At 47.8% G+C, this 22,387-nt stretch overlaps 1 protein-coding gene across 10 annotated transcripts in view; it reads left to right on the top strand.

The window, feature by feature from the left end:
- Atp9b (ATPase phospholipid transporting 9B (putative)) overlaps positions 1–14,300 on the top strand; it is a 255,789-nt gene extending 241,489 nt beyond the window's left edge. For 7 of the 10 annotated variants that reach the window (XM_028872020.2, XM_028872018.2, XM_028872022.2 and 4 more), the window contains 4 exons: positions 8,728–8,785; positions 9,741–9,944; positions 11,612–11,644; positions 12,369–13,541. In XM_028872020.2, the coding sequence (XP_028727853.1) occupies positions 8,728–8,785; positions 9,741–9,944; positions 11,612–11,644; positions 12,369–12,505 (432 nt within the window). In that variant the 3' untranslated portion in view covers positions 12,506–13,541. Of the gene's footprint in view, positions 1–8,727; positions 8,786–9,740; positions 9,945–11,611; positions 11,645–12,368; positions 13,542–14,153 lie in introns of those variants that run through there. The other 3 variants (XM_028872021.2, XM_028872017.2, XM_028872015.2) reach the window with 2 other exon arrangements.
- Positions 14,301–22,387: the final 8,087 nt, after the last annotated feature.

The raw sequence follows: 22,387 nt of genomic DNA, 5'->3' as shown, positions 1-22,387 counted from the left end.
TGTAATAGGCATATGATGATACACATAAGATAAGAATTTAATGAGTGTTTTGAACCATCTGTGGAACTTTCATGAATTTAGCAAAGACATCCAAATCTGTGTCTTCAGTCTTACAAAGGACCCTCTCTACCTGTGGCTCAGCCTGCCTAGCAATGTCACCATGTGAGAAGACCAGCCTCCTTTTACTCAGTGCAGAATGCAGCACTCTCCAGCTACAGATCTCTAAAGTCTGTGACTGAGGGTATCTGTGCATTCCTGGGTCTAGTTGTGGGCTTCAGAATTACACGTTGGAAGTGACTCACAGCATGTCTCTGTCCCGGAGACATGCTCTGTCCTGTGGAGATAGTGCAAAGCATAGTCTGCCTGCAAAGACTGAAGCTGCCGCCACTGAGAAGAGGCCCCCGCGCAGCTGGAACTGTGCTCTTCAGAGTAAGCCGTTGCTAAGGAGGTCTGAAGTTGGCCGTGTGTTACAGCAAAGCATATGGTTTTAAAGCTAAATACCAAGAGGACAAGAGAAGAGGAGTAGCTGAGCCCTGCACATACAACTTGTTGTAACTTTGGAATTTCCTACATGGCCAGTTTTTCCTAAGCAGCACAGAAAACAAAACCCACTGGCCTTCAATTTAAGTTAGGTTTTCAGTTGATAACCTGAAATTATCAACTCCAATTTAAAGCAGTTTAAATCAATATGATCTAGTGAAGAAATAATTAAATTGGGTGTTCAAGGGATTCGTTGCTAGCCCAGCTGACCATTAGCAGATTAGGATGTAGCCTAGCTGACTGCTAACTAATGGACTAGACTGTAATCCAGCTGACTGCTTACTAACAGACAAGACTAGTGCAGCTGACCATTGACTCAACAGATAAGTGTTAGGTAAAGTCACATTACTTTAGGGGTTTCATGGTATTATTATAAGGACCAAATTTATAAAACTTAAGCCTCTTAAAAGAGCTATAATCTATCCATATAATTTTTCAGGTTAAATAAATCTTCATTATTAGAGTATAAAGTAAGGTGTAAATGTCAGGAGAGATTATCCCAAATTTATACATAGTACAAACAGAAGGAGCACTTTGAGTCTGAAATCCTAAAATGAGATGTGATAGGATCAGATAGGGTCATAGAAACAGAAACTATAGGAAGTTATTGCAAATGACTAGTTTAGGAGCTTGTTCATTCCTTATCTCCAGATATTCTGCAAATGTTTGCTTAACAAAAGGGAGAAACCAGCTTTTGATACAAGTCTAGACACCCCTACCCCCTCTCTCCACCCTTCTGAGCTCTAGGCAGGCTGCATCCCATTGGAGTTAGGACACTGGAAGTGGTGTTGCTTAGGTTGCAGCACTCACTCACAGGTTTAGAGGGACTCCCAGTAGCAACAGTGAGATGACAGGCAAGCACAGTCTTCCACGGGCATTAGAGGAAACATGGCTCTCACCACTTGTAACAATTTAGGCCTTGTCATTATAGTATCTATTATGTTACATCTCTAGTATACTTCAAATCCTTCAAAAACAAAGTCATAGCAAGTGGATTAAGTTGAACTGTCTTGTCATAATCGAAGAACCATTTTGAAGCTTTTCATTTCTTCTGAACACTTTGGCAAGACATCCACATGGCTGCTCTTTCTGTCCTTTAATAATCACGGAACCAAGGTGGTAGTGGCGCACACCTTTAATCCCAGCACTTGGGAGGCAGAGCCAGGTGGATCTTTGTGAGTTCGAGGCCAGCCTGGGCTACAGAGCGAGTTCCAGGACAGGCTCCAAAGCTACACAGAGAAACCCTGTCTCCAAAAAAAAAAAAAAAAAAATCACTTTTAATAATCACGAAACCAGAGATGGGCCACCATGTGCCCATGTAAGAGGCACCTGCCAGATCTGAAGGGCATGAGGTGTAGTCCTTGATCCTGATGAGCCTGCATTTTAGCAGCAGAAGAAACCATGTTCTGTGGTAAATGTAGGGTGGTAGCAGAGGACAGCAGCATGCAATAAGCCATAACTTGTAACAGTTGCCCTCTGCTAATTTATTGAGCAGCCAAGGGGGTACTGTGTTCTTTGCAACAAATACCCTGTGACTTAGTCACTTTTCTGTTGCTATGAAGAGACACCATGACCAAGGCAACTTATAAAAGACAGCATTTAATTGGAGGTGTGCGTACAGTTCAGAGGAACAGTCCATGACCAGCATGGCAGGGAGCATGGCAGCAGTGAGCAGACATGGCGCTGCAGCAGGAGCTGAGAACCTACACTTGACCCACAAGTAGGAAGCAGAGAGTGAGGGTCTGGGCCTGGCATGGGCTTTTGAAATCTCAAAGGCACCCCAGGTGACACCTCATCCCCTCCAACAGGGCCACACCTTCTCATCCTTCACAAAACTGGTCTACCAGCTAGGGAGCAAGCATTCAAATTTGAGTCTTTTGAGACTATTCTCTTTCAAACCACCACACACTGTTTCCTGCATATACTTGATAACTGGTCCACTTTACTGTTGTAGTCAGATTTGCCAGTTGTGGACCTAAACTTCTGTTGGTCTGCTTCTACAGCCCAAGCCATACCTGCCCCTTCTTAGATGTCACCAGGTGTGGCTTAGGCCTTGCAGACAGAGATGTCTGCTATCTGTCTGTTCACTAAGTAAGTGATGAATGAATGAGGAAGTAAATCAATCGACTACATGAAAAGGCAACATTTCTTCTTCCAGAAAATACCAGTTTGCTTTCTGTAGCTGAAGTTTTTCTCTCCAGCTCCTGCCAATCCCCCGCAGTCCCACAATCCACTTATAAAATAATCACTCAGATGCTTATATTACTTATAAACTGTATGGCTGTGGCAGGCTTCTTGCTAACTATTCTTATATCTTAAATCAACCCATTTCTATTCATCTATAAATTGCTACATGGCTCGTGGCTTGCCGGTATCTTAACATCTTCTCATGACAGTGGCTGGCAGTGTCTCTCTGCCTCAGCCTTCTACTTCCCAGAATTTTCCTTTCTCCTTGTCCCACCTATACTTTCTGCCTGGCTACTGGCCAATTAATGTTTTATTTATTAACCAGTCAGAACAACACATTTAACATACAGAACATCCCACAGCAGCTTTCCATACAGAAAATAATGTATTTGTAACTGAAATACTTCTTGTTCTTTCTTTGGAATGCAGTTATGCTCTGAACTATTACCGTTGCTTCTCTTGAGTTCACTCACTCTCACAGGGAATTGACGTGCTGGTACCTCCCCAGCCCTGCACGTTTCTCTGTGTCCTAGACGGACACGTTCTTAGAGAGCTGGTGAGTCTGAGAACAGGGCTAGGGAGGTGATTGGAAGTCAGCTGAGACAGCGCACACCCTGAGGTCCCCTGCCTGGTTGTGAGTTTGCCTCACGGGTCACAGGTTTACATCACTGGCTAATGGCAGAACTAGTTTGTTTGTTAACAAGTTGCCAACACAGCCATTAAGTAATTGCACATGGCCCTTCCTGGGAACCATGCGACTGTCTGACATTTCTTCTTTTCTGTAGAATATTCTCAATGATTCTCTTAAAATGTGTGTCTGTGCCCTTGTATAATTTTAAAGTAATGCTGAATAAAACCAAAAATTAAAGGCACAGAATTTTACAAAGAAAAAAATTTTAATTTCTTTTTTAAGTTCCATAATTATATTGGAATCTCATAAAAGATAAAAGTATTTTATGTGATTTCTAATTCTAATATACTAGCAACAGTTAGACCCAAAAATAATACCATTTTTAGCAATATAAATAGGCAGAGCACTTTACTATAACTCTGGTAACATGCCCAGGAACTATGACACACCTTTGAAAGACTTTTAAAATGTGAAGGGCATTTTTGATTTGGGGACTAAACTTAATGGTGATTAGTGACAAACTGGCTCTAAAATTTAGATGGAATGGCAGGGAACCTGGCTTTGTTGAAACAGCTTGGGAAAAGAGCAAGGGCACTTTCATATTTCAAGACTTGCTATAAAATAACAGTAAAGGCAGTAGACAGAGCAGACACAGGGAAGTGGAGAGAAACGAATCCACACTTCACCTCTGACCTTTGAATTCAAGTGGAGGAATGGGCAGTATCAAAAGATGATGTCAGGACAGCTGGTCATACTTACTTTCAGCCTTTATTCCCTCACTCCACATGTGCACAGGCACTCAAGTGACCATCGGTGTACATGTAAACTGTAGGCCTTCTGGAAGAAATACAGGACAGAATAATTCGTAACTTGACAAAGAGTTTTTAGACATAGATCAAAACCATTATCCAGAAAGGAAAAAAATAAATTGGACTTCATCATAATTTTAAAGTTTTGTTTTATGAATTATGTAGTTTGGGAAGTGAGAACATGAAGCCACACCATGGACTGGGAAAAAATATGTTCAAGTTACACTCTGACAAAGGACTTTTATTCATAATATATAAAGAACTCTCAAGATTCAGCAAGAAAAAAAAAACAGTTTAAAGAGTGAACAAACGATCTAAACTAACCTCACAGTTGATGTACAGATGTCAAGGAAGCCTGTGAAGAATGCTCAACATTATTTTCCACCTACGTTACAAACTTAGACCAATCAACTAGCAGTACACGCCAATTAAAAATGACTAAAATAACTACCCAGGGCTGGTGAAGTCATGAATCTTGGAGGACAACCTGTTACGGCCACTTTACTCCATCATAACGCCTAACTTTATACTAAGGCCTGTGCACCCACAAATAAGTGTGGCTATCACCCCAAATCAAAGAGTCTTCTTTTTGCAGCACATGGAGACCATTACAGAAAGCTAAACAGGTCAGAATCAGAAATCAGCTCATCATGGAGACCCCAGCCCCAGCAGACACATCCACAACACTACTCCCGCACCTAAGGCTCAGGAACATCTCAGAAGAGAAAGTGAAGACCAGGAAGTCCACTGTGAGATTGTCTTCTAGAAATGACAAGGAAGCTACCTCACGATACCTCAACAATATGACTGCTTAAACAAGACCTGAACAATAACAATACCAAACAAGGGAAAACCCATCCAGTCCCACCTCTAGACTAAGAACTACAGGGAGCTAACAGCTGCTGGGAGGGGAGAATTAGTCTCTCCCAAGGATGAGCTTTTAATTGGTTATCCAGTACAAAGTGATCAGCTCTGGAATTACACACACACAAGCAACACCAAACGGACTCAGCAGGCTGTGCTTCTGTATTGATGCACACATATACAATGAATATATTTTATATATATTCAAAGAAAAAGAGGCCATCAGTTTAAGAGGAAGTAAGCGGGGGTATGGTCGGGGTTGGGAGGAGGGAAGTAATGTAATTAGATTTTAATTTAAAAATAGACTTAAAAAAAAAGAAATGCCAAAGTTCCCAATACTCGTAAACCTACAAGCTGGTGAGGATGTGTACCAACAGGAAGTTCATGGTGGCTTTGTCATAGTTGCCAAGAGCTCCTTGGACCACGGAAGAGATAAGCGTTCTATTGACCACAGAACAGCAGCGGTGACACTGATGTGTGGTGGGACGTTGTACAGAAGTGAGAGGAAAAACAGATCATTCACACAGTGAGAGTCCCAGATGAATCTCAACTCCGAGTCAACTCCATTCCCCTGAGATCTGGAGATGACAGAACCTGAGGGCAGGAACAGATCAGTGGTTGACAAAACTTGAACTATGGGGTGGGATGATGGGGGAGCGTGCTGTATCTGCTGTTGGGTTGTAGATACCTCACTATGCACGTCAGAACCTCCAGACTTGCAAAATGGAACTGCTGTGGCTCTGATAGGAAGCAAAGTTAGTTGAGATGGCCTGGGAGAATACTGTAATGAAAGAGGGAGTCCTGGCTCTTCTGAGAAGCCAGAAATGTCCTCTGCTAGTACCCAAAGGACAGATCTGCTCAAGTGTAGTCCTGTGTGCACATCAGTATGTACACCTGTAACCTACACATAATGACAGCATGATTCCAGCCCACATGTGTGTCATAAACATGTCACTGTGAGCCACGCATGCGTCCCACACCCAGTGACACATTGTGCTTTCATGCTGATGGTTTGCTCATCTTGGGGTTGATTAACCCTTTTGCAGAATTCTTTTTTTATTACATTTTTGGTTCATCTACAATCCAAGTGTGTAATGTTTTATTGGAAATATATTAATGGTAACTCCCATTAATGTGCTGTCATTAATAGTTTCTATATGTTGTATTGTATAGTTTATTTGACTTGAGATACATGCCATTATCTGTATTTCATAGAAAAGGAAACTGAGGCATGCATATTTAGTCAGAAGCTGAGGATAAAACAAGAGGTGTGTACTGGGCAAGGCCGATTCTAGATGTCTGTCCAGAGCCTGTGTGCTTTTCACATGTTCACTGCATGGACAGAGCCCCTGTTGGGTAGCCTGGTCTTTGATACTTGAGTGACCGAGCCTGCCATTCAAAGGAGCAGACATTCCGTATCCGGGAGAACAGTTTTATAAGCAGCTTGAAGTCCACAGTCAATGAGTTGCTTCCGTGGCTAAAATACTGGTACCACAGAGTGAGATTCTTTCTCTCACAGATCTATTTGTAAGCATCTGCATCAAGGAACATTTCCTCTGATTACTTAGTGATGGTTTTTAGACCCATTTTATTATGTAGAGACATATTAATCTGTGGCCTGTATAGAGTCAGCAGTAGTCATACATGCAGATTAGATGTGTGGCCTTAATGCCCTGATATGTTTGCAGCCTTAACAAGACCCATGGCACAAATGTCCCCATTAACTTCCATCGTTTAAATTGATCATCTCCTCTCAGTCTCAGTGCATTTCAGAAAATCTGGCTATTAAGTAAATCTCTTCATTTATACAAAACATTAAAGTTAAATTTCCTTTTACATTCCTGAAGTAAAATTAGTCACATGCTTAATTACAGATGAACTTTGTGGCTAAAGAAACCTGCTAAAGTTCTCTGCTTTTAAAATCAGTATTAACTTTAATAAATTACAGTATAGTGAATTCTTCTTGTGCTCATCTGTAGTAAGAATTAGGGCTCAGTCAGCATCTTCACTGATGGACACTTACAACCAAGGAAACTGCTTAGATGAAAGTTTAACTGTTGTTTACAGTTAAAGTACAACTTGAATTACAGTCTGTACATGTACCTGCATGCATGAGTGTGCACTGCATGTGTGTAGATGCCCGCAGAGGCCCAGGCATGTTCACATCCCCCGGAGCTGGGGCTCCAGGTGGTTGTTCTGCACTGCCTTCTGTTGGAAGGACATGAAGCTCCCTGAGCTGCCACACTGTCTCTCCAGCTCTGCGGCACACATCTTCCTACTCATGCACTTCCATCACTAGAAGCCCCAGCATACTCCAGGTCATCATGGGATCTAGGCTTTGGTGTGTGATTGCCATCTGCATCCCAGAATTGTCTCCTGGGCCCCCATAGCAGTCCAACTTTCATTGTGGGCACTTATGACCACATCTCCTAAAGAAACTCTCTCCCAGGAAAAGGAATATATTAAATGCAGAACTTCGGACTCTGATTCACTGACATCACAGGATGCCAGAAGCATGCAAGTAGGAGCTGAAGGAGAGGGCCAGACTCCTCATTCTTGACCTATACATGCAGGTGTCTCCATAAGGGAGCGGCTCATACCCATCCTACTCTGGACCTTAGCACTGAGAGAGAGGGCAGTGAGCCCTTGACCATGCTTCTTTGCATAGAAGTACCCCAAGCCTGTGAGATTCAGTGGAGGTGACTGAGCAACATCTCATCTCTGTTCTATGCTGGGAGCCTGTGCTTAGTTTGAATGGTAAAGCAAAGTACACAGGAAATCCTTCCATCTATCTGTGCTGTACTTACTAATGTGGAAGATTTTCCTGAAAAGAAATTTTTATTCAGGTGGGACAAGTCATAACTGAAATGCCTTCACCATTTTTATTTGGGAGTGGGGAAGTCCAGAGAAAACTGAGAAGTAAATATTTATTTCCAAAAAGTAACAAAATAGAGGTAAAATACTTTTATTACGATCTTTATCTACTAGTTCAGTTAAATGTTTGTCTGTAGATACCAACTTCTGGGTTACTAGGAATCCAAGGACATGGCTGTGGCTTAAGAACTCCACAGATGAGAGGAGAAGGCATATAAGACCCCAACCAACCACAGGCATTCAGTACACACCCATGATGCCCACCCAGGCAGCTTCTTCAGGGGACAGCATCACCTGAGGTTCCCTTTGTCAGGGTTAGGACAACATATGGGTGGGCCTAGGGCCCTTGAGATACTCCCAATTGTAGTTGAAGTTTTTCTGTGTCCACCCGGGTCTGTAGCTGCTCAGACCCAAGTAAACACACAGAGACTTATATCACTTATAAACTGTATGGCCATGGCATACAGGCTTCTTGCTGTCTAGTTCTTATATCTTCAGTTAACCCATTTTTATTAATTTATAAGTTGCCATGTGGCTTGTGGCTTACTGGTACATTGCATCTTGCTTCTCATGGCAACGGCTGGCAGTGTCTCCTCACTCAACCTTCCACTTTAGCAGATTTCTCCTCTCTGCTTATCCCACCTGTACTATACTTCCTGCCTGGCTACTGGCCAATCAGCGTTTTATTTATCAGTCAGCCAGAGCAACACATTCACAGCATACAGAAAGACATCCCCAGCACCCAATCCCCTGTCCCTTGGGAATATATAGTCAGGCACGCTGCTCTGCTCTCCTAACGAACTATTCTACTGTCCACCCTAGGGGAGATCCCTTTCCTTCAAGACCTTCCTCATTTGGGTTTTGATCAGTATTTACCAAGGTAAGATGGACCCTGATTTTGCCAGACCAAAAGTGTGTGTGTCTGTGTCTGTGTCTGTGTCTTTGTGTGTCTCTGTGTGTGTGTGTGTGTGTGTGTGTGTGTGTGTGTGTGTGTGTGTGTGTAGGCAGTACTGTTTTCTATTTTCACCCGCAAATTAAATTTCAACAGTTTTAATTTCTTCAGCAGTGAAGTATTGGCCTCTGTTTGTCTTGTAGATTGGTATTCCAGCATGTAGATGTGTGCAGTGATATTCTAGGGAGAGCTTTTGGTTTTGGAGATTTTGAATTTTAGAGATAGGGTGTCTTGTAGCCCAAGTGGGTTCAGTCAAACTCATTTGTAGCTGAGACTGGTCTTGAACCCCTGATCCTTCTATTTCTGCCTTCCAAGTGCTGAGATTACAGGTCTGTGTCCCGTGCCCAGTGTGTGTGGTGCTAAGGATCAAGCCCATGACCTCCTTTATACAAAGCCAGTGCTCTACCTACTTAGCTGCGTTCCCCAGCCCCAGACTGGTACTTTTTAACTATTGTATGTCAGCTAATCAGAAAACTCTAGTAAGCACTTTTTATATTGTGCTATACAATGGTTTTCTATGAGATAGTGAAAATAATAAGGCTTTGAGATACCTGTTATGTAACTGGAAGCTATTGCCCTCTGCTAGAGTTCCAGTGAAGGACAAATTACCTGAGCATAACTGGCTGGCAGATCAGAGATCTTGTGTAAGACATACTATGAAATCAACCAGAGCGGAAGTTGGCTTCCTGTAGCTCTTTAGAGTTTCTGAACCTCCAGCATTGGGCTGGCCTGTGTGTCCTCACGAAGAGTGTGTGTGCTCCTGGTCCCTGGTGCGTGCGTAAGCCAGCTGGCCCTGTGCTTCCTTCTCTAGCTAGCTTACGCAGTCAGTTCCCAGCCGGCAAAGAAGCTGCACTGAAAGGCTGCTCTGCCCTCCTTCTCCCAGGTGGCATCCTCATGTACGGGGCCCTGGTGCTCTTCGAGGCGGAGTTCGTCCACGTCGTGGCCATCTCCTTCACAGCACTCATCCTGACTGAGCTGCTCATGGTAGCGCTGACTATCAGGACGTGGCACTGGCTGATGGTCGTGGCGGAGTTCCTCAGTCTGGGCTGCTATGTTGCCTCACTTGCTTTTCTAAATGAGTATTTTGGTAAGTGCCTGGAGCTTTGATTCATGATCTGCAGCAAACTAACCTTTTGTTGTTATCTCTTCACTAGCTCATATTATAGACAAATCCCATAGCAGAAAGTTTCACAACACAGAAGCTGGTTTTATGGAAAGATAAAAATCTTGCAGTGATTTTGTACAGTTAAGACTTTCACAGTCTTACTTGTTTATTTCCAATCATTTTCCCTACAAGAGCTGTGCAATTTATGTTTTCATGGTGGAAGCCACTGACTGCTTCAAGGCAGGTGCTTTTAGAGAGGAGGTCTGGGTGGGTGTGAGCCACGTGTATTCTACTTCCTTCTGCTGTCTACAGAAGTTACAGCAGCCCAGCAGCCAGCCAGGTTCCTCACGGTAGCCTTAGTCTCCTCCCTGTGTGACGAGGGGTCTTCACCAGCACTCCCTGAGATGGAGTCCAATGCCTGTTGCTTCTAATGTATTCCTTATGCTAGCCCTAGCCCAGCTCACAATGACTTGTCAGATGACTTTGGGATATGGGGCCACTCTGAGCCCAGCTTTCTTAGAAAATAAGGTCCTAAGTGAAGTGTGCTGTGTTTCCTCGGGAGTTGCCCATCTGTGAATCCACAGTACTGTGTCCTCAACGTTCCCGGTACCTCCCATGTCCCTTGGCACTGCTGCACCCTCTCTGGGCTGCACCCTCACCTGGCCCACTCTGCTACGCACTAATAGCTTTCGCCATTCTTCTTCCCCAGCCAGAGGTTGAGAATGGCAAAAGCCAGGTCACCTCGGTTGTTGTGGCTGATTCTTTCCCGAGATCTGTCAAATCAAGGCAGAAAGCAAAGGTGCCCATTTGAGCATCAGTGAGTGTGGGGCTGCACTGCTCCTGGTGTACAGAAAGTACCCAGTGGGGTACCCACTTCCCAGGCTTCAAACAGAGGATTTGGACATGCTCCATGCACCCATGGTGTGCGTTCTTCCAGCTGCCTGATAGGCAGGCGGTGTGGTTCCTATCCGAAAGGAAAGGCTCCAGGCTTCAGAAAGGAGAAAGCTTTATGTGTCCCTCTGTGTTCTCCATGTTCACGCATGACAGCAGCAACGGGCCATCATGAGCAGTTGTCCATACAAGTTAGTTACACACCTATGGCCCCTGCACTTAACATGGAGACACTGCAACTTAGGGGTGATAAGTGTGGGGTTTGCACACTGATGAATGAAGGTTGTGGACCAGAGCCACAGCGAGTAAATTCAGTTGCTGTAGGCCATCACTCTTCAGACCAGGCAGGGGATGATGCAGATGGGGAGTGGAAAGACTTAGCTATACATTAAGAGAAACCTGAAATATACATATATAATGCCTATGACTTGTAAGAAAGGGCTCTCAAATGAGAGTGTCAGGTGTGGCAGTGTTCTGAAGTGGACACTCCTAGACACTAGCACAGATTCAGGGAACGTGTCTGGGCATTTGCTTCCGTGCTATAGTGACGTAACTGTTATATTGCATTCTCTTTAAAAGATTATGTGGCAGCAGGCAATGAAATGAAAGTTTAAAACCCCAAGCACAAGTGCATTTCACACTAACATTCTACTGCTCTTGAACGCATTTCTCCAGTAAGTAGCTAACTAACCACTTAATGCCTGAGCCTCTTTCCAGCTTTCCTTCACCTGCTTTATTCATGTTTTCTCTTGGCACAGGTATAGGCAGAGTATCTTTTGGCGCTTTCTTAGGTAGGTAAAGTCATTATTCCCTTCTAGAGTACAGACATTTAGGAAAACAGTGTTGGTGGGCACACAAGGCTAATTCTTTAAAGTTCCAGTACAAACCAGTTTTCCTCTAACTCAGCACTTCTCACCTCACTGAGACCTCGGGAAACCGCCCTGAGCTACCTACCCGCATAGTGTGCTCCTGGGTGTTTTCTGGCATCTGGCCCAGCCGTCCTTCCTAAAACAGACTTGCCTGTAAGTGCCAACTAGAGGCTTTCTCCAGCTGTGCATGTAGGGCCTAGGCTCCAGGCCCTAATGTAAGTCTGTAACTCCAGTGAGCAGACCCTCTTATCCCAGCTTTAGCAGCAGTCTAGGGGACTCTGCAGTTTCTAGACTCTTATGCACGGGTAAGAATTTTCACGTGTGTTGCCATGAGGACTTTGATGACCTTGTTAACAGCAAAGTGAGCCTGTGTCCTCTGTAAATCATGCTAAAGTATTGTCTGCCTGTTAGCCGTGTACAATCCCTTCCTAGTGCCAAAAATGTGTTCACTGTGTGGAGAGAAGCACAGATTGAACAGGTGTACAGACCAGACAGCTGGGGGCAGTCAGGACAGACCTGTGTGCATGACCATGATGGAGCCCATGGCTCTGGGAACGCTGAGGGGTTCAGTCTGGGTGGGGTATGATCTTAGGGCCTTGAAGCTCCTGTAGTTGGCTCTCAATCTCTCCTCCGCCTCCTCCTACAGATGTTGCCTTCATCACAACCGTGACCTTCTTGTGGAAAGTGTCCGCCATCACTGTGGTCAGCTGCCTTCCACTCTACGTGCTCAAGTACTTGAAGCGAAAGCTGTCCCCTCCCAGCTACTCCAAGCTGTCCTCCTGAGTGTGACAAGAGGCCAGGTAGAGACCCTCGTGCGCTGGGCAGCATGAGGGCCTGGCACTGCCGGGGGGCTGAGGGCTGCGCTCCCCGGCCTTCCTCCCAGTGTCTGTGCTGAAGCAGCAGGAACAGCTACTGAAGGGAAGTGATTGCTTCAGCACGGCTGGGCAGGCTTCCGTGCCTGAGCATCCGAAGCCTGATTGCCAGCACCCGGCTCCTTTCTTTGATGGTGTGCTGTAGAAAGCCATTCCTGCTCAGACGGGAGATGCCATGCCTGCACATGCCACTGAGCCTCAGCAGACAGTGGGCCTGCTCGTCCACGCTCTGCCGCTGGCACACTCCTCTTCAGATGCAGTTTCGCTTCTCAGTGGACAATACACACATAACAAGCCCAATGGCCAAGCGGTGACACTTCTGATATCCTAATTCCGTTGCAGCTATGAATGTAAACCATTCCTCACGACACTGCTGTTAGCTGGTACATTTTTATATCTGTAAAACCATATTCAACCCGTTTACGTAGAACTCAGCTGTCCTGTGTCACTCACAGTACCACAGTGCTTTGCTTCCTTCGTAGGTGTCCCTAGTCCACCCGGGCTTCATACTCTCGGCACTCGTCTGAGCTTGTGACGGCAGATCCTCTGTCGAAGGCTGCACTGAGGGCTGATGGGGGTTCCTTGGAGGGATGCTGGTTAGAGTTCGCCCCATGCATTGTGTGTGCAGCTCTGCACTGGGCAGTGTGTGCCCACCACACAGTGGCTCTCGGGACCTCAGCTCTTCACACTGTAAAGCAGGCTGTGGGAGTCTCCTTTGCACTAGTTTTTGTATGTGTCTATGCTCTTCCGCTTGACTCCCCTCAAATGTGGGCCCCTAAGACCCCGCGATCTTTGGGGAAGGACAAGCTGTGTGAGTGGAGTACTGAGGATATTGCCCTAGCAGGCCATGGTCTGGGCAGGACCCTCCACCTAGGCTCCTGTGAGTGAGCACTGCTTTTCAGAGGAGAAACTCTTGGGCTGCAAATAAAGCTTCATCTGTCCCTACAGTGCCTGTTGACTTGACCGCTTTTGTTATTAGTAAGGAACCTCCTGGATGCTTAAGCATTCCCTTTCCCGACAGAACTGCCGTCAGGAAAAGCTGTTTCCTGAATCCCCACAAGATGTCACTGTTCGTTGTCAGTTCACAGGCGGTTTTCTTCTCCCTTTTCAAAGAGGGAGCCCAGAGGTCATTGACCAACATGTCTGACTAGACTTCATGATGTCCCCACCCCTTCATTGATGCAGCGTGAATTAAGGGTATCGGATTCACAGAAATGCCAAGAGGCCATGAGCTGAGGGCATATTACTTGGGTCAAGGTGTAGACTGACTGCAGATCACTCACTCACCTGGGAACACACACACACACACACACACACACACACACACACACACACACACGAAACTAACCAGCGTGGTGGTAAAGAGTTTTGGGCAGCCTTGGAGAACAATACCATGAGCCTCTGGGGTTCAGCAACTTGCACACAGTAGTGGGACACAGAGCAGGAGAAGCAGTCAGCCTTTACGTCTTCAGAGGTTGAGATGCATGAAATCCTAGTTAGAGGCTGTGGGAAGCCAATGTGGTTTCTCATCCATGAAGTGAACATAATCTCCCCCTCAGGGTGCCGCTGTCCAGGTCAAATGAGACGACGATGGGAGGAAGCCCTGAGCAGATGCCTGGCACACAGTGACTCAGAAGGTCTGTGTAGCACTGGTCCTTGGCCGGATTGAAGAAAATGACTGCTTAATAAAGGATCATTAGACCTGATCTAGCTCAGGCCTACAAAATAGCTCTTCAAGTGTCAGGGGAAAAGAGCCACCTTGAGGGGCGGTGTTGTGTTCCTGCTGGCTTCTGAGACAACCTTGTTGAGTATAGTTTTAAATTCTGGAGCTGTGTCAGCTCCAGAAATTCTCCTGGACAGGCTTGCCTGCTGTGAGCACTTTCCAGCCCTCCCAGGGCATCTGCAGGCCTGCTCCTCTGCCTTGTGCAAAGGGCAGGCCTCTGCACTGTCTAAGGGCCCTGGTCTTGACCTCACTCCCCATGGGAAGCTCCAAAGCAGGAAACTCATAAGTTCTACACAAAGGCATGTGGCAGACATGGTCTTGCTTATTACACATGAAAAATGGATGTAAGGAACCTGGCAGGAGAGAGAGCAAGTGGACAGACTCCTTGGAAAGATGAAAAGATCCACTCACTCCAAGGAGACAGCCTGGGGATCAGAGGATGGAGTGGACAGAGTACGGAGCAGTGGAGTGGAGTGGAGGGTGGCACAGGAAAGGCCAGGGACCTGGGCAGGCATGGCGGGTGAACAGAGGGAAGAATGAGCTGTGGCCAGGTGGGCAGGTGCGTGGGTAGGCAGCTGTATGGCCAGTGGTTAAATAGGTGAGTGGATAGGTCAGTGGGGGGGGGGGATGGATGGATGGGTAGGCAGGTGGTCGGTGTGCCCAGTCGGTGAATAAGTGAGGAAGCAGACAGCTGGATAGATGTATTGATAAACAGATGAGTATAGACTGGTGTGGTGGGTGGATGCTGGGTGATGAGTGGCCGGGTGGGCGGGTAAACTTAGATGGCCGCATAACATTTCAGCCTAGGACCACCAAGCTTTTTCTTCCGACAGTTGTGAAGCAGAGAGGGCCTCGCTGTGTTCCCACAGAACCATAGCATTGTTAAAGTGGCTGCTGGTTCTTTGCTGTGGTGCTCAGAGCCCAGCAAAGAGGCTATAGTAGAAAGACTCAGAGTAGCCGAGCAAGCCAAGTGCTGGCCCACCTCTGCGGGAGGCCTGGGAACCTGTTCTCATGGGCAGCTCCAAGCATGATAAGAGTACCAGAGGCCTTGGTCAAAAGACAGCTGACCCAGCTAGACAAAAAGCAAAACTAACTATATCCTAGCCTGAGACACAGTGGGCTGAAAGCAAATGTACGGGATGGCCACAGTGTGCTAACGAGGGGTATCATGAAGCCAGGTGGCCATGGCAGTATCATTCACAGTAGACTGCATAATAAAAAATATCCCTTAGGCCAAGGAGACCATTTGATGGAAATTCTGCTGAGGTGAAGTGGATACATGAAAGAACACTCTGGTCTCAGTAGACCAGTTGCCTTCCTAAGCATAGCTAGCTTATTTATTTTCATTTTTTAAAGATTCTTTTTCTCTGTGTATACATGTAGTGTGTGTGGTGCATGTACATGTATGTATATGCAGGTATGCACACCCATGCATATGTGGAGACCAGAATGTGATATCAGGTAACCTGCTCTATCGTTCCCTGCCTTACTCCTTTGAGACCCGATCTCCCCCTTAGCCTGGAGTGAGGCTGGTACCCAACATGCCCCAACGACCCTGCCATCTGCCTCACAGCACTGGGGTTGCAGGTGCAAACAACCACACAGAGATTTGTATGTAGGTGTTACAGACGTGAACGAAGTTCGTGCTTACACAGCATCTCCCCGCCTCTGTGATTGGCGTCTGTACCACTGTCGGGAACAGCAAGCCTGGAAGGAGAGAAACCCAGGGGATGCTGTCAGCCCGTCGCCATAGCTGGGCACCCAGCCACTGCAGAAAACACAGCAGAGTGGCAGGTGCTGACTCGGGGACAGCCCCAAAGAAGCCCAAAGCCAGAATCAAGTGGGCATGATGCCAACACTTAGGAGGCTGAGGCAGGAGGATTGTAAATTTGAGGACATAACAAGGTCCTGTTTCACAAATCAAAACAAAAATCAAGCAGCCTGTTTATAAGAAGGTGGAAGAAGGGAATGGCTAGAGACATTCTAAACTATTTTCAACGTAATGAAAATGTCAAGATTTGAGAGACACAGTCAGAGCCATGCTTGAGGGATGTGTAGGTCCAAATGCTTATATGAGAGGGGAAGTCTAAAATCAAGACTTCATTTCTGGGAAACTAAGGGGAAATAGCAAAGCAGGAAGAAAAAAAACAAACGATAATGTCAGCAAGGAAAGGTTCCCACTGGAGGCAATAATCCCAGAAGCCAGCTCTGAAGATCAGCTGGAGCCCCCACCCCACCCCACCCCACCCCACGTGCCATGCCCCCACATGCTGAGGAGAAAAGAGACTAAATCTCCACGCTTTGGTTCCATTGGTGAGACAGACCAGCAGGTGAGTGTGAAAACACACCTGAGAAAATCAGGAAAGAGAAAAGGCTCACTGGGTCCATGGTCTCTGGGTGTCAGCCCATCGTCCAGGGAAGCAGAGAACCACGTCGGGGAGTGTGCGCTGGATCACAGCTGCACTCTTGGAGTGGACAGGAAGCCGAGGGGTACTGGAAGGGACCAGGGCTCCCCTGTCCCCTTCCTTCTGGGCACACCCCTAGTGGCCTAAGATCCTCCCTCGGCCCCATCTCTGACTAGGTCGCACACTTTCCCACACACCGTCTCCTGGAAACCAAGCCTCCACACCTGAGTCCTTGGCGGGAACCCTGCAGTAACATTCTTGGGGCTCGGAGGGTGGGGGGCCAAACATTCTGTGGCAGGCAGTAAGCAGCACTATAGCCCGTCATTTCTGCTCCTCACTGTACATGGTAGACAGGGGAGGGGTCTTCCCCACAGCTTACAGTTTTTTACTTCCTATGAATGTGTATATTCAAAATACAAAGTTTTAAAAATAACAAAGATCTGCTGAAGCCTGAGAGACTTTCTGCTGAGTGGTCAAATCAGACACATCAGACCCTGGGCCGAGCGTGGGACGTGAGCTCAGGCCTGGGCAGCAGCCCTTCAGATTCCTCTGGGTTTTCTGGAAGGAAAGCCAGTTGGCAAGGCCAGTCGACTGCAAGCCGATCTGTGAGAGGCAGCGATGCGTGGCCTGTGGACAGCTCCCGCGTGGGCCGGTACCTGAGACCCAGCCCAGATGGGAAGGACCTGCGTGGGCCAGGGGTCAAGAGGCCACAGGTCCATGTCTTAGGAAATGCCTGCCTGCCAAAGCTTCTGGCCTTGATTTGCCACGGGACAGGACTCCCCAGGGTCGCAGAGGGCACAGTAGGTACCAGGAGGGAAGGCTGCCAACCTGCCCTTCTCACTGCTGGGTGGTTACTTTTTCAGTCCCACAGCTCTCCTGCGGAATGTTCTTGGACACTATGAGGATGCTGTCCTTATGCATCCTCTTGCCCCAGCACATCTGGAGTCGGGCACCCCCTGCTACTGGCACCCTGGCCTTGCAAGCCTTCATGCCTCAGGACAGCAGCATGGTACCACAGGCATGCTCGGAGAGTGCAGTATCAATAATTAAGGGCTGGAGAAACTAAGGCACAGAGAATTTTAAGGGTTGGGGGAAAATGAACTGACCTTGCAGGCAAGGGTGGTACATGTGTGGACCTGGCTGTGCCTAGCACACTGCTTCTCAAGCCACAGGGCCACATCCATGTAGGTCCCTAAATCATGCTTGCTAGTACATCCAGGCCCGTATGGAAGACCTAAAGGGAGTGGGGTGGGATGAGGTCATAGTGCTGGACATAGACAAGCACCTTTGTCCCCCATGATGGGTCTGCACCCTGCAGCCCCCGAGTTTTCCCAGCCAGGGGCTCCACGGGGTACCAGTCAACCCTGGCCTCTCCACCCTTCTCATGCAAGATTGGCTGGCTTCACATTCCCATATAAAAGCTGTCCACCTACAAATGTAACTGTACAACCATGCCAAGCCCTACATTCTCCCTTCAGCTTGTAAGTGTCTGCAGGATTTGGCCGAAGCCGCAATGGGACACGATCTGTTCAGCTCTGCCTACTCCCCTCTGTCCTGCCTTTGGGCATTGGTCAGTGACTTGACAGAGTGGAATAGGAGTCTGGGAAGGACCCTGGAGGGACAGTGTCCAGCTCTAGATTCCAGTCAGGCACATGACACCAACCTGTGTCATCACACAGTGTCTTTCAGCAGTGTGCAGATGTCAGGTTATAAAACGCCTTCTCCCACCAACCCCTGTGCCTCCCTCAGTCTGCATTGGCACCTCTGAGTATGGATGTAATTCCAGATCATCCCAGGAGGGGGCAATAGAAACCAAGAAACGGTGCTTCCGAGTTGCTCTGGATGCCCAGGCTCTGGTCTCTGGGCGGGTTAGTTACCTAATGGACAGAATGAGCACTCCCTCGATGCCACGTCTTCATGGGGCCCAACAAGGCCTCCTGGCTTTGTTCTGAGAGAGGAGCATGCTGCTGCTCACAGACACTGGCATGCAGATGGTATCTGGTTTTGCCCAAGTGGGAAGCCTATTTCCCTTTGCAATGGGGCCCCAGTGTCTGAGTTCCAAGTGCCTGGTTCTTATGAGAAAAGTTCAAGGGATACAACCCAGGGCCTGGGCCTTGGGGATTCATCTGGTAGGTTCTGTATACCTGTGGAGCCAGGGGTCTCTGGAGGGTGGGGAGGGCTGAGATTTCCCCTTCCATTGTGCTGATCCTGAACACGGCATTATTGACAGAATCTTTCCAAATCCTGTCACTGTGGCTTTGACCCAGAAAAGAACTTGGCATCCTTCAGTTACACTTTGAGTAGTCCAGAATGTCTCTGCTGCCGGCTGCTTCCCACCCTGCATCTCAGCCAGCACTGTGCCCAGCACATTTTAGCAGTTGGTATGCTCCCTACGGGCCCAGGGTGAACTGTGACCTTAACCTAGGTGCACATACAGATATGTGTGGGCAGCTTTGCAAGTATGGAGTTCAGCAGCAAGTGTCTTGAGGTCTTCCAGAACCCACCCTCAAGGGGAAAGATACCATGGGTACCACTTCCCTCTGGAGGAGGGAGAATGAAGCCTTAAGAATCGAACACTCATGCAAGTATCTGGGCTTTTGTGTGAAAATGGAGTTGAAACATTGCCTATTGATGTGCCCATGATTTGAGAAGCCCAGTGGTGCTGGCATCCCAGCTAGGGTGTCGTCCATACCCAAAGGGTCATCCAGCTGCTCCCAACCAGCAGCCCCTTCTTGACCTAAGGCTGAGTGACCACGACTCAGTTTCTCCCTGAGAAGAACAGCCTATTATTATTGAAGATATGGACTAGGAACAGGGCTCTCTGAACATGTGAAAGGCTGTGCGTCAGAGCAACCTCGGGCTCTCCTGGAGAAGTGGCTGTACTGTGCCCTTAACCTGGAGGCACCGAGTTACCCTGCCAGGACCTGCTGCCATTGGTCTGCACACAATTATTCTGCTAAGACCTGCTGATCCCAACATTCATTTCTTGAGGCCATTTTCTGGGTAAAGTGCCCACAACACAAGGAACTCTCCACCTCACCCCATGAGCCCTAGAGATGGGTGTGCCCCTCCCCCAAGTCTGGAAGTAAAGTACAAAGAATAGTCAAACAGTAAGACCTGCCCTACCTACCCTGACCCCTCTACCCGCCTGCAGCTCAGGCCCCTCACATGTAGGTCAAGTTCTGCACAGGAGATTAACCTGGGTCACGAAAAGGTTGTGGACCATTGCCTTTCAATTATGCATCTGACTCCCACGTCCTCGGGGTGCTGTTAATTGTTGGTATTTCTCTTTCTGTAAAGAGTCCTTTGTAGTTCTTCAAGGTTGTGAAGCTAACATTACCTGCTGTAGGTTTGTGGGAGAAAGCGCTGCTAGCTATCTTAATTTCGGTGACTAATGGTGTGTTTGCATCCCTCATGCAGAGTTTCCCAGGGCCAGCCCCTTCCTATTCATACCATACGTGAAGAGCTTCCCAGAGCCAGCCCCTTCACAGCCCTGTCACACGTAAAAACTTCCCAAGACAAACCCTTCATATTTATATCATACGTGCAGAACTTCCCAGGACCAGCCCCTTAATATCATTTCATACATGCAAAGGTTCCCAGGGTGAGCCCCTTCATACATCATGCATGCAAAACTTCCCAGGACATGCCCCTTTATATTCATACCATACATGCAGAGCTTCCTAGGACCAAGAAAACAAAATACTGGTGTGGAGATAGATGGTATGTTAGAGACAAGGAGTGAGAGGAAGATGTTCCAGAGATGGAGTAGGGACTGATCTTCAGCTAGAATTGGGAGGCTGTGCCAAGGGCAAACTTATAAAGCTGTAAAATACCTAGGCACAATGGAACAGGGAGCCTGGGAGCCAGAAATGGGGAGAGGGGTATCCTGGGAGGCATGCTGGGTCTCCTGACAGCACACTGAAACTGAGGAATGGCATGTCGAGAGCCCCTCCTCAGGCCTGCCTGCTGACATCCTGCCTGTGAACCACTCCAGCACTCAGTAACACAGCTGCTGTCTGTCATACCGCCAGGGCCAACTTAGCCTTTCTTGAGGATCTGCTCTCCACCACTACTCCTTTGGGTTCTCCCTGCTCCTCATCCTCCTTCACAGACCACCTACAGGCTCTCAAAGTCTCTCACCCTTGAGAGGTACCAGCCTGAATGCCCTCAGCTCTGAGAAAAGAAACTCATCCCATTCCCAGAGCCTGCAGCTCAGATGCCCACACGAGTAGTCCTTGGGAGAAAGATGGGCATCATAACCACGAAGGAGACGCGGTCCCTGCTAGGCAGCTTGCCCACTCAAGAGCCACGATCTCTAAGGGGCTCTGGTCCTCACCAGTTAGCAGAGTCCTCAGTGCCACAGCTGCTGTCATTGGCCATGTCCTTATACCTGGCTTCACACCCCAGAACCCCAGGAGACCTGCCCCACCCCACGCCCCATGTCTTCCTCTAGGCTGGGCATAGTACTGAAACTGTAGAGGAACACACTGCCTGCTCTCAGGCCCTCTGTGAAGACCAAATGTGGGCACACAATAGCATGAGGGCCAGAGCCCTCGCCAGGGGCTTAAGAGGTGACCATGCACCACTGGTGGGGTACAGGGCATTGACAGACTGTATAGGAGAGGGAAGAAGAGAAAAGTGAAACCAAGCATGTAACAAGGAGACACAGAGGGACTAGAAGGTTAGCGGGTCATTGTGGCATGTGTCTGTGGTTATCGCTGCTCGAGAGGCTGAGGCAGGAGGATCATTTGAGCCCAAGAGTTCAAGGACAGTCTGGGCAATGCAACCAGATATGGTCTCAGAAAGGACAAGAAAGATAAAGAGGAAAGAGAGGAGAAAGAAAAGAAAAGGGGGAAAGAGGGAGTCCAGGAAGGAAGGGGGAGGAGGGAGAGAGAGGGAGGGAGGGAGGAGGGAGAGAGGGACTGGAAGCAAGCAAATGGACATTCTATTTAGCCTTTGAAAAGGAGGGGCCACCCTGGCACATGCTGCAATATGGTGGAACTCAAGAGCATTTGCTAAGTGACACAAGCCTGACAGGACAGGTAAGGCAGGGTTCCATTTCTTCACAAAAATATGTATTTTTTTATTGTGTGTAAGAGTCTTTTACTTGCATGCGCATGTGTGCTGCGTGTGTGCCTGGTGCCTGCAGAGGTCAGAAGAGGGCACTGCATCCCCTGCAACTGGAGTGAAGGGTGTTTGTAAGCCACCATGTAGATGCTGAGAACAGAAACTGGGTCCTCTGGATGAGGTAATCCCCCATACCCAGTGTGGAGCCGTCTCTGCAGGCCTCCAGGCCCCAGGATTCCATTTCTATGGAGCCCTCGAGTGCCAAGTCCTTGAGACAGCTGCAGAGCGCCAGGAGTCCAGCATGGACGCAATGGGGAGGTCTCAGTTTGGAAAGACAAAAAGTCACACATCATGGAGGACACACATGCTTAAAATGGGCTTCAGTGGGGCTGGGGAGGTGGGTCAGTGGGGAAAGCCATCGCCATACAAACCCCAGGACCTGCATTCAGCACCCCAGCTGGGCACAGTGGCACATCTGTGATCCTAGCATTCCTACAGCAGGATCGGGGTGTCGGGGTGGACAGGAGAATCCCCAGAGGCCTGAGGGCCAGCAAGCCTGGAGTATGCATTGATGACAAAGGTCAGGACTGACACC

The sequence above is a fragment of the Peromyscus leucopus genome, chromosome 19 (genome assembly GCF_004664715.2).
Source record: "Peromyscus leucopus breed LL Stock chromosome 19, UCI_PerLeu_2.1, whole genome shotgun sequence".
Lineage (NCBI taxonomy): Eukaryota > Metazoa > Chordata > Mammalia > Rodentia > Cricetidae > Peromyscus > Peromyscus leucopus.
The sequence above is the reverse complement of the archived record's forward strand: the minus strand, read 5'-3'. Positions and strand labels throughout refer to the sequence as shown.